We start from the raw sequence: 13,391 nt of genomic DNA, 5'->3' as shown, positions 1-13,391 counted from the left end.
GGATGGGACAAGTTGCGACACAAGGTGATGCAACAACATGCAACGTAACTTGGCAGGGTGGGGTGGGGCGGGGCTGGACAGAGCAGGGCGGGGTGGGGCAGTCCCTCTTGCATAGAAATAACAATGCTGAAGAATGTTATGGAATGCCTAGCCTTCCTTTGTAGCATTAAGCCCACATTCATGACCACCCTGAATATTCATTTCTGAAATAGCTGCAAAACTCTTGTGTCAGTTGGTCCTCTACATGCCATCTTAGGAAATCTAACATCAGAGAAAATTTCTCTTTTTCTTCATGAAGTGCAAAATTTTGAGAACTTTATACATGTTACACTTTGCTGTTGTATTTTTAACTTTATTCATTAACCTTTCTGTGTGGAATTATGTAAATCAACAGTCCATTAGACCTGTAGGGGCAGAGGTCCCATTCCATACAATTTGTGCTTCCTATGCTGGATGTATAGACAGGCTGTATACCATTCCAAAGCTTATGCACCAGCCTGGAGTGTAAACAGCCATATTGCAAATGGCTGCTTGGTGTTTGAAACAACACTGCAAGGTCACATGAATAACAGTGAGGTTTTTGCTTGACAAACCAGTGTTCATAATTGTGTACAAAGTATGTTTCGAAAATATGTGCATTTAGTTGTATAATTCTTGTTTGTAGAATCATTAAAAGCCACCTAAGAGCATTAGAGCATTAAAAAAATTTCATTACTTCAGAAAAAAATGAAGGGCTGAAAGGGTTCAGCTCTATCTCCCCGCCTGATCAACATGCCAAGTACACAGTAATCAGTGATTACACTGGCTAATTACAGCATTTCAATCAGAATAATAATTTCGACAATAATCTAACATGAACACCTGTAAACAAACAAAAATACAATTACAGCTCATCATACTTCAACAAACAGAATGCACGAAAGTTTGACAAATGATTCTCAGTTTTTCACTTGTGTTATGATGATACCAACATGTATTTTGAATGCCCATATAAAAACTTCCATCAAAATTAATTAATGTGAACGTTTAGGCAAAATGTCACAGGGCATCCCACTCCCAACTCATCCACTGTCATTATGTTGTTAAATAAAAATCTCATCTGATAGCACAATTTGTTTCTGTCAGGACTTTATTTTTCACAAAGCTCTTTGCCACGTCTAATTGAAATGGTGTCATGATCACTAGCATAAAATTGGTATTAGTTACATTTCATTCTCTTCCCTATGGGCTTCAAAAAATTATGGAAGAATCTTCTCAAAGATGCCTTTGCTGCTGAACCCAAAGATGCACATTGATTGCATTGTTACCATGTACCGTACAATCATCATGCCAGTATTCTTCTCTGACATTACGAAAATATCTTTATTGTCCAACAGACCCACTCCTCATCTCTCTCTCTCTCTCTCTCTCTCTCTCTCTCTCTCTCTCTCTCTCTCTCACTCTCTCACTCTCGTTCTTCGAAAATTTTGGCCTCTGATATCTCTGCTGATATTTTCCCAAGCAACCATTGCCATATCAGCTTGAGTAAGATGGAGAGACCTCACAGAGAGATCCCATGTACTTGAATGCATCATGTGGAGCTTGATGCTGATTTTTCCTGATGATATCTTTGTCACTGTACCAAAATGCAGAACAAGTTTGGTCAATTTTGGTTGATGGACCTCTCAATCTTTTGGCCAAACTACTACCCATGAGAGTTACGAAACAGTGGCAAATTTAATATAAACAGGACTTCTTACTGCCAGTTGTCTATTCACCAGTTCTCTTTGTGAAGAAAACTTACTGATCACCTTGCATCTTATGTTTTACATTGAAGAAATTCTTAAAATAAAAACTAAGCACAGTTACAAGTTTACTGCATGCATATATTATTTTCCAAAATTACACTGGAAATACTGGTATTCATTTTCTTATGTTCCTGCAAATCAAACTACATTTTTTTGTCTGCATATTCATTCCATGCTCCCTTTTCACTTGACCTCTTAGCTCTTTCCTGGTGAGACACATAAAAATACCATTTTCTATGTATGTAAGCTCAAAAATAATGAAACAGATCATCTAACTAAATAGGGCCCCTGAAAGAGGAAACACAATTTTGCACAACATAATAAAAAGAAAATTTATAAAATTTAAAAAAATACTTCTTACTAACTAACCTCACTGACCAACAATGCAGAGAAAAATACAGAACTTGAAACATGCAATTTATTAAGTGGGGAAAAAAGTACAGGAAATTTATCATTTACAGTACAAAATCCCCAGTGTTCTGCCACCCCCTGTTTTTATACTCGCTCACTCACCTCACACACACTCAAGCCCCCCCCCCCCCCCTCCTCCACGCTCAGACAAGGATCACACCACACAGTGGGCGATGGACACCACGTGACTGATTTCCAATTTCAACCTAATTCCAACTGCAAGCAGTGGCACTTCCTCATTTTAGTCATTCATTAAGATTACTTAAATCAGATATCAGTTACAATTTTTTGATAACACTTCTTTCTAATTACATTTATCAGTATAATTGTAAATGACCTAGGTCATCCAAAAATTCATTCATTTTTCATACTACATTAATTTTTATTTTCTAACCAAATTGGTGGAGAAGTATATACCATGTGATCAAGAAATGTAGTGGGAATTTCTTCATTTGCCTCAGTTATTGGTGATGATTGTATAACATGTAAGGCTCTTACAAAGTGCATAGAGATTAATATGTGCTTCTAACTGAATGTTAATGTAAGTTTAACTTTCCTTTCCATTTCCATAAATGAATTGTTAGAAAGGTATTACATTCTTGTTGACTTCTAAGTGTCATAAACAGCTATGTAATACTATTGAAAGGAGTCACCAATAGATGTACAATGTGAAGCAAACCAATAAGGTAAGGCCATGCTCCTATGGTACCTTGCGAAATGTAGCCATTTTGGGTTTTGCCAGGACAGTAGCACCTAGTGTTTGTTTATAATTTTCGGTAGAGAGAGTAAATTTCTGGTACTGAAAACTTCAAAATGGGATACTTGGCTGCAGCAAATTGTAATAACAACTTGGCAAAAGGAATCAGGTTATCCATATTTCCAACAGAAAACAATCAGAGAATAATATGGTTACGAAGATGATAGTAGACACAAATGGAAATAAACTACACATCCAAGTTGTGTGAGGTAAGTAATTAATCTTGTAAAATATTACAGCAATGATAGTTATTTTCATGTTCCAAGAGTCATTTGCATGATAAATCACAATGCTGTGAAATGAGTCATTTTGTATACTCATTGCAAATTAATTTGTATATATAGCTTCATGCTGAACATCTGTATGCACTGTTTTGCTACTGTTGTTACTACTACTACCAAACATATTTATGTGAGTTAGTAATTTCTACCCAACACCTTTTACACATTACAATAACAGAAATTCTTCCATGGAATAAAAGGAACTGTCAAGGAGAAACTTTTTCAGTTTGTTTTCAGTGTTCAGTGCAGCCTGTTAGACTTTTTTATCACTGGGTAAATTGCCAAAAATTTTGGTTGGTGCACTGCTCACCCCTTTTGTGCTACAGGCAACATGAATGTGGCATAATGATTGTCATGTTTTCTTCTGCTCATGTAATAATTGTTCCTATTGAACTGCAGTGGGTATTTTACATAAAACTTCAAGAGAGAATAAATATACTGTGCAGCAGGAGCCAGAATGCCCAACTACTTAAACAGATGGCTACAACATGATCATGGGTGAGCATCACATATTGTGTTTACAGTACATTTTTGAGCAATGACTGCAAATCTGCACTGCAAATCTTGGGGAAAGCCAGGTCAGTAAGCTAACTACCGACTTTTCTCTCTCCAAGATTTGCTGTGGTTCTAACTGCAAATGTAGCTCAACTAAGTTGTTTTAGGCAATCAAAAATGTGCTTTTTCCTGTTTAAATTCTCATAAATATGGAACCTTAGAATTTTGAAGTTTCCAGACTATTTATTACTTCCTTAATACATTTCACACTTTTCATTTGTGTAGCACTTCAAACCATGCAGAAATGAATATGTGCTTTCTTAAAATTAGAGTAAGACCATTCACAGAACATCAGTAAATGATACTTTTCAGAACCTTTTTACCATTTCTTCTTCTGCTGTGTATCAACTTGGGCTAATTACAACACTAGTGTCATCTACAAAAAGAACAATTCTGCTTGTTGTATATTAGTTGGAAGATTTTTTACATACATTAGGAGCAATAGTGGACCTAATGTTAAGCCAATTTCTTCCAAGTCAAAATAATGTCCCCAGACTAAATTGATTGAATTGTCAAGTACAACTTCCTGCATTATTTTGGTTAGATATGACATCAATTTGTTGGATATACCATCAATCACATAAAACCAGTTATCTTCAAGAATATTTCGATCCACACAATCAAATGCCTTAATGCTCCCTGCTCTTACCTAGAGTACCCAATCACCCACAAATTCCCCTTGAGTATTATTCACCCAGTGGCATCACTAGTTAAACAGTACACAAGGTCCCCACCATACCAGGTCCCCTTGGTATGACAGAGACCTCACCAATCCTCACCAGACAAATTTTGCTTGAATCAATTAACTTTAAAAAGCCAGAATAGTCAGACCTTTGGACAGTTCATGGGCTTCACCTATTTAAATAGCAGCAAAGAAAGATAGTACTTTGCATTTATTTGGTGATTACAGAACGTTTAATGTACATACCATAATTGACAGTCATCTGATATGGACTACTGAGGACTTAACTCACTATCTTGCAGATGCAACTGTCTTGTGCTGTACTGCAAACACGTATATCATCAAATAACATTGAGTATATAGAATATGTGCAAAAGACAGAAATCATTACTACTTTCAGCCTATTCAAGTATCTTTTCATGGTATCAAAGTCACTGTGTTCTATTTAAGCTACCCTTCTGCTACACTCATCTTGATGATATCCTCATTTGTTCCGAGGACAATCATGCACATGCATCTCACCTCATACAATTTTTCAATCTACTTACTGAAAATGGCATCATAATAAACCCTTGGATGCATAATAGGGGTCTCTTAGGGCCTGAAAGTCTCTCATTTTCTCAATAAATTGTCTTAAAATTAGTTTATTTTAGTTGATGCCCACAATATCCAATAGAAATATAACTGGCTTTCTTCTGAAAAGTTATTATTCATTCCCAGTCAAAGTAATTATTTTATTGTGTGAATTTTGTAATCCTATGCCTGTCCTGCATGACAGGGTGTGTTTAAATCTCTTACAAAAATCCATCTTTCCAATAGTTTTGTATCATCGATTCCAATGGAGCTTAAAGTAGCAAGTTTCTGGTAAGAGTTATCAGTTCTGCACAGTTATCCTACACTCTTTTGAAGGTATGTGTATTTCTCAGCGAAAAAATACTTTAAAATTAGCACAACTTTAGTTTTATAAACAGAATTGCTAGAGAAATTACTTTTATTGATTGCTTAGAACTGTCAGACACAAAGAATATCACCAGAAGTCAGTACAAGTGATCTAAATATTTGATCAGCTATTATTGAATGGCTTGAAGATGAAAATTTCTTTTATCAGGAAGAGAACAGAGTCTCAGACATGATAGCTCACATCTTCTGGCATCCCAACCGAAGTGAGCAGAGATGCGTTAGACAATACAGACTACAAAATATGAGTACACAGTATCATAAAAATTGCCCCTAGCCTAGTAATAGTTAACAAGGCAAACAGGAAATTTCACTATAAATTAAGACTTCCACATCCAGAGTAGTTGCATAATTTACATTTGAAAGACAAATCAAACAATGGAAAATCCAGGATAGAATGTAACAATTATGAGAAAGAAAGTTGCTACTCACCATATAGCAGATATGCTGAGTTGCAGATAGGCACAACAAAAAGACTCTCACAATGAAAGCTTTCAGCTAGCTTTGTCAGCACTAAACACATACACACACACACACACACACACACACACACACGCACACACACACACACACATTTACAGTCTCAGGCAACTGAAACTACACTGCAAGCAGCAGCACCAGTGCATGGGAGTAGTGGCTGGGAGGGGGTAAGGAGGAAGCTGGGGCAGGTATGGGGAGGGATAGAGTGGTGGTGGTAGCAGACAGCGAAGTTCTGCACGTCAGACGGTGGGCAGGGAAAGGGCTGTGAGGGGGGAAGGAAAGTACTGGAAAAGGAGAGAAATAAAATGACTGGATGTGGTGGAGGAATTATGGCTGTGTAGTGCTGGAATGGTAACAGGGAAGGGGCTGGATGGGTCAGGACAGTGACTAACGAAGGTTGAAGCCAGGAGGGTTATGGGAATGTAGGTTGTATTGCAGGAAAAGTTCCCACCTGAGCAATTCAGAAAAGCTGGTGTTGCTGGGGAGGATCCGTATGGCACAGGCTGTGAAGCAGAAATTGAAATGAAAGATGTCTAGTTGGGCAGCATGTTCAGCAACAGGGTGGTCCACTTGTTTCTTGGCCACAGTTTGTCAGTGGCCATTCATGCAGACAGACAGCTTGTTGGTTGTCATGCCTAAATAGAATGCAGCACATTGGTTGCAGCTTAGCTTGTAGACCACGTGACTGGTTCATAGGTAGCCCTCGCTTTGATGGGATAGCTGATGTTAGTGACCGGACTGGAGTAGGTGGTGGTTGGAGGATGTATAGGACAGGTCTCATATCTAGGTCTACTAAAGGGGTATGAGCTATGAGGTAAGTGATTGAGAGTTGGGTTGTGTAAGGATGGACGAGTATATTGGTATACTGAGTAGGTTTGGTGGACAGCAGAATACCACTGTGAGGGGTGGGAAGGATAGTGGGCAAGACATTTCTCATTTCAGAGCATCATGAGAGATAATCAAAACGCTGGTGGAGAATGCTCTACTGAGTTCATTATGAAAAAGGCAACTGGCCACGGACTAAACTGCTATTCAACCAAACGTTTTAATCTGTTTATTAAAAGTCTAAAATATGTAGAAAGCGAGGGAAAAATAAATGATGATTTTAAAAATGCAGCTTGAAGCACAGTTTGATGATTTTATAGCATTTTAGATGATTTTATATTATAGTTGACATATGATCACTTAATGATAATATTAATACATCTATGATATTATAATGGTGATACTGGTGGTGCATGAAAATACTCTAGTTCATTATAGAAGAGGGATGATGAGTATGGCTATGGGGTTTGTGGAACTGCAGGTAGCAAATGAAAGTCACTGAGGGGAAGTAACATGGAGGGAGAAAAGTGGAAGAATGGTGTGAGGTGCAGTGTTAGGGCTCAAAAGAGAGGCATATCTGCGGGCGAGATTTTGCCGTTGAGTAGTGGAGATTATTTGGTACTGGGAGTTTCTTGAAGTAATTGTTGGAGAGGATGGATAAAACATGAAGGTGCACAGAAGGTGGGGTACAATCAAAGTGGTATGGCAAGGTACCTCTATTGGTGATTATTGATAGGATCTTGGGTGCTGGGACTGGTTTCTGCTGTTAATGTCTTTCATCCAAATAGGCTCCAAGAGGAGATGAAAGTTAGAGAAGTGAATTAACTGGTATAGAATGCTACTTGGCAGATGGGTGGATGTTGTATGTGAGAAAGAGCATACGGCTTTCCAGAATTTCCAGGAATTTGTAAAATTTAGGGCACACGGAGATCCAAGCAATGTTGATAGATATTGGAATGGGTCAGGTGAGGGATTTATAGATGAGGATATATGCAGTAGTTTACAGACCCCATGTGCAGCCTGTTGATAGTTTTAATAGTATTAGTTTTGGGATTCATGTTGGATGGTATAGAGGTGCGCTTTTTGTGTTAGTTTGCTGACTTAGTCAGAGGGTTGGGTTCTTTGTAGATGAAGAAGTGCAAATCAGAATGGCAGAAATTGTGAGTCAGTAAGTGGTGTTTTAATTAATTTTTTGGGTCATTTGGAACTGGATTGAGACCATACAATGTATTATAAAACTCCGTTGGAACAGGACTTAGAAGGCCCAATGGTACTGACTGGCTGCCATGTCATTCTAAGTCCACAGGTGTCATTGGATGCGGATATGGAGGGGCATGTGGTCAGCACATCGCTCTTCCAGGCATGTGTCAGTTTACGAGACCCAAGTTGCAACTTTTCAATCAAGTAGCTCATCAGTTTGCCTCATGAGGGCTAGGTGCACCCCGCTAGCCAACAGAGCTCAAAAGACCGGATGGTTACCTGTCCAAATGCTAGCCCAGCCTGACAGTGCTTAACTTTGGTGATCTGACAGGAACCGGTGTTACCACTGTAGCAAGGCCGTTGGCAATGTATTATAGTAATGAATATTAAATAGAGATCAATTAAGTTTACAGATTGGTATAATGTGTTTCATACAAACACTTGGCACTTGAGCATGGACTTTTCGTTAAAGGTCCATGCCTGTATTTTTAACCATGTTGTTTCTCTCTGTTTTTTCATTAAAATCAGACTTCATAATAAGACAGCACCCGAAGACAACGGTGGATCGATCTGGATGACTTTTTGCTTAAAAGTCGGAACCTTTTGACATTTCAAGGCACCCAACAGACTTACAATAACTAAAGACACAAAATAAAACATACATAGGTTAGTAATAACAATATATTCGGAATTAAAAACACAATGAAAAGAACACTTGTTGTTGTTGTTGTTGTTGTTGTGGTCTTCAGTCCTGAGACTGGTTTGATGCAGCTCTCTATGCTACTCTACGTTACGTAATTACGAGTGTCATTTGGTTGCAACTAATCAAATATTAATAAAATAATGTAGTATTAATGGTGGTGTGCCACATACATCTGATCTGGATAAGACCTAGAAAACAAAAGGTGACTCTTAGTTAACAAATGACGATCAAAAATCTTCAAAAGTTTCCAGCAGCTGCATACAATATTTATACACCCATGGACTATATCTATAGCTCAAATTTCTTTTTCTGCTAAGGAAAGCTCAGCATGTAAATGTGCCTTTAAAGTGTGGCTAATGATGTTGTCTTCGATTTTTTGTGGATTTCCTTGAAGTTTCCAGTATGGAAAAGCAATGGAAAACTGTAAGGTATAGTGGATAGCTAGGTAGATATGAGGTGGATGATTCAGAATGTCCAGCGGGAGGGAGGAGGGGGGAAGGGGGAAGGGCACAGAGACTTCAGGCACACTGGCAGCGGGGTGAAAAAGGTGGCAGCAGTTATGTAGTGTGGTGATGGAGGAATGATACTGTAAGGTGCATGCAGATAGTTAGGAGGGCATTGGTTTGTAGCATGAAGAGCAGTCTAGAATGTCATGGCCACTCAAAAGGTTTTCGTATATCAAGGAACACAAGTAGTCACATTTATATTTATGGGAAATAATGTGGGTAAGGAAAACAAGTTAATTGTCAGTGGAATAATTGGGATGAAATCTAGACTGGGTGTTCACAATGGGTAGATGTTTTTCAAGGTGCTGATGAATTCGATTGGTAAAGATGGTTTCAAGGATTTTGCTTAAAACTGATGTGATACGGGTAGTTCAATAGAATGAGATTTGTGAGGGTAGTTTATCTCGTTTTAGAAAGAGTAGGACTTTTGATGTTTCCCAGTTTGACCTAGGACTTCTACTTTGGTGCACCTTAAATGGTTAGATGAAGCGATAATAGCATAGGAGGTCTGTCCCGACTCAGATGTTGGCAGATGTAGCGATGCAAAGTGGATATGAATGTGCTTTATGTCGTTGCCAGATCTCTTTATGTAATCAAATACTTATCCCAACCCACCCTATCTTCCCATTGATCTTTCCCTCCCATTACCATCACATTCCCACACTTCTCTCCATCAATTGGGTGAGGTATAAACAATAGGAAATTGAGAGAAGTGTTGTTCTGTTGGTTAAGAGAGCTGGCACAGCTTCTATGGTTGCCAGATTTGCCATGTATATTTAGGACCTAATATATGACCCATACGTGAATGAACATATGTCTTGTGCTCTATCCAGTATTTATGACACACATCGTTATCAGGAAAAAGAAAACTGGCATTCTATGGATCGGAGCGTGGAATGTCAGATCCCTTAATCGGGCAGGTAGATTAGAAAATTTAAAAAGGGAAATGCATAGGTTGAAGTTAGATATAGTGGGAATTAGTGAAGTTCGGTGGCAGGAGGAACAAGACTTTTGGTCAGGTGAATACAGGGTTATAAATACAAAATCAAATAGGGGTAATGCAGGAGAAGGTTTAATAATGAATAAAAAAAATAGGAGTGCGGGTAAGCTACTACAAACAGCATAGTGAACACATTATTGTGGCCAAGATAGACACAAAGCCCGAGCTTACTACAGTAGTACAAGTTTATATGCCAGCTAGCTCTGCAGATGACGAAGAAATTGAAGAAATGTATGATGAAATAAAAGAAATTATTAGGATAGTGAAGGGAGACGAAAATTTAATAGTCATGGGTGAGTGGAATTCAGTAGTAGGAAAAGGATTGGGGCTAAGAAATGAAACAGGAAGGCGCCTGGTAGAATTTTGCGCAGAGCACAACTTAATCATAGCTAACACTTGGTTCAAGAATCATAAAAGAAGTTTGTATACATGGAAGAAGCCAGGAGATACTGACAGGTTTCAGGTAGATTATATAGTGGTAAGACAGAGATTTAGGAACCAGGTTTTAAATTTTAAGACATTTCCAGGGGCGGATCTAGACTCTGATATTGGTTATGAACTGTAGATTAAAATTGAAGAAACTGCAAAAAGGTGGGGATTTAAAGAGATGGGACCTGGATAAACTGACTAAACCAGAGGTTGTACAGAGTTTCAGGGAGAGCATAAGGGAACAATTGACAGGAATGGGGGAAAGAAATACAGTAGAAGAAGAATGGGTAGCTCTGAGGGATGAAGTATTGAAGGCAGCAGAGGATCAAGAAGGAAAAAAGACGAGGGCTAGTAGAAATCCTTGGGTAACAGAAGAAATATTGAATTTAATTGATGAAAGGAGAAAATATAAAAATGCAGTAAATGAAGCAGGCAAAAAGGAATACAAACATCTCAAAAATGAGATCGACAGAAAGCGCAAAATGGCTAAGCAGGGATGGCTAGAGGACAAATGTAAGGATGTAGAGGCTTATCTCACTAGGGGTAAGATAGATACTGCCTACAGGAAAATTAAAGAGACCTTTGGAGAAAAGAGAGCCACTTGTATGAATATCAAGAGCTCAGATGGAAACCCAGTTCTAAGCAAAGAAGGGAAAGCAGAAAGGTGGAAGGAGTATATAGAGGGTCTGTACAAGGGCGATGTACTTGACGACAATATTACAGAAATGGAAGAGGATGTAGATGAAGATGAAATGGGAGATACGATACTGCGTGAAGAGTTTGACAGAGCACTGAAAGACATGAGTCGAAACAAGTCCCCAGGAGTAGATAACATTCCATTGGAACTACATACGGCCTTGGGAGTGCCAGTCCTGACAGAACTCTACCATCTGGTGAGCAAGATGTATGAGACAGGCGAAATACCCTCAGACTTCAAGAAGAATGTAATAATTCCAATCCCAAAGAAAGCAGGTGTTGACAGATGTGAAAATTACCGAACTATCAGTTTAATAAGTCACAGCTGCAAAATAATAATGCGAATTCTTTACAGACAAATGGAAAAACTGGTAGAAGCTGACCTCGGCAAAGATCAGTTTGGATTCCGCAGAAATATGGGAACACATGAGGCAGTACTGACCCCACGACTTATCTTAGAAAATAGATTAAGGAAAGGCAAACCTACATTTCTAGCGTTTGTAAACTTAGAGAAAGCTTTTGACAATGTTGACTAGAATACTCTCTCTGAAATTCTAAAGGTGGCAGGGGTAAAATACAGGGAGCGAAAGGCTATTTACAATTTGTACAGAAACCAGATGGCAGTTATAAGAGTCGAGGGACATGAAAGGGAAGCAGTGGTTGGGAAGGGAGTGAGACTGGGTTGTAGCCTCTCCCCGATGTTATTCAATCTGTATATTGAGCAAGCAGTAAAGGAAACAAAAGATAAATTCGGAGTAGGTATTAAACTCCATGGAGAAGAAATAAAAACGCTGAGGTTCGCCGATGACATTGTAATTCTGTCAGAGACAGCAAAGGACTTGGAAGAGCAGTTGAACGGAATGGACAGTGTCTTGAAAGGAGGATATAAGATGAACATCAACAAAAGCAAAACGAGGATAATGAAATGTAGTCGAATTAAGTCGGGTGATGCTGAGGGAATTAGATTAGGAAATGAGACATTTAAAGTAGTAAAGGAGTTTTGGTACTTGGGGAGCAAAATAACTGATGATGGTCGAAGTAGAGAGGATATTAAATGTAGACTGGCAATGGCAAGGAAAGTGTTTCTGAAGAAGAGAAATTTGTTAACATCGAGTATAGATTTAAGTGTCAGGAAGTCATTTCTGAAAGTATTTGTATGGAGTGTAGCCATGTATGGAAGTTAAACATGGACGATAAACAGTTTGGACAAGAAGAGAATAGAAACTTTCGGAATGTGGTGCTACAGAAGAATGCTGAAGATTAGATGGGTAGATCACATAACTAATGAGGAGGTGTTGAATAGGATTGGGGAGAAGAGGAGTTTGTGGCACAACTTGACAAGAAGAAGGGACCGGTTGGTAGGACATGTTCTGAGGCATCAAGATATCACAAATTTAGCATTGGAGGGCAGCGTGGCGGGTAAAAATCGTAGAGGGAGACCAAGAGATGAATACACTAAGCAGATTCTGAAGGACATAGGTTGCAGTAAGTACTGGGAGATGAAGAAGCTTGCACAGGATAGAGTAGCATGGAGAGCTGCATCAAACCAGTCTCAGGACTGAAGACAACAGCAACAACAACATCATAACATTCTATGTATTTAGCCCTATCTTAATTACTATAACTTATGACCTAAAATTTGACTGTCATACAGCATATATACATTATCTTTATCTTAATTATTATAATATATAACCCAGAATACTTGCCATGTAAACAAACCATTCACAAGTGGTTAGACAAAGTAAACCAACATCAGAGGTAGTATCTGTGTCAAGTTGGGTGTGGGCAGAAGTAGTGGTGCAAAGTGAATATGAGCACACTCTGCATTGTTGCCACATGTCTTTATGTAAACAAACATCAGTCCACATCCACCCTTCCTTCTCACTACCCTCTCCCACCCACTATCCTCCTCCTCATCCACTTTTCTAGGCTAATTTGGTGAGGTATAAATGGCAGGAAATTAAAAGGGGCATTAACCTGTTGGTCAGGAGAGCTGGCACAGGCTGTATGGCTGCCAGACTTACCATGTATATTTAGGACCTAATTTATGACCTTTCTGTAAACAAACCAACCTCTTCTGCTCTTATCCAGTATTTATGATCCACTATCATAACATCCT

The 13,391-nt window shown here is 38.7% G+C and overlaps 1 protein-coding gene across 1 annotated transcript in view; it reads right to left on the bottom strand.

Moving 5' to 3' along the window:
- Positions 1 to 819: 819 nt before the first annotated feature.
- The window catches only part of LOC124613595 (odorant receptor 30a-like), a 92,947-nt gene continuing 80,375 nt past the window's right edge, over positions 820 to 13,391 (bottom strand). Inside the window, exon 4 of the mRNA XM_047142311.1 lies at positions 820 to 861. Coding sequence (XP_046998267.1) covers positions 820 to 861 — 42 coding nt within the window. The remainder of the gene's footprint in view (positions 862 to 13,391) is intronic.

Source organism: Schistocerca americana, chromosome 4, assembly GCF_021461395.2.
Source record: "Schistocerca americana isolate TAMUIC-IGC-003095 chromosome 4, iqSchAmer2.1, whole genome shotgun sequence".
NCBI classification, from domain to species: Eukaryota; Metazoa; Arthropoda; class Insecta; order Orthoptera; family Acrididae; genus Schistocerca; species Schistocerca americana.
The sequence above is the reverse complement of the archived record's forward strand: the minus strand, read 5'-3'. Positions and strand labels throughout refer to the sequence as shown.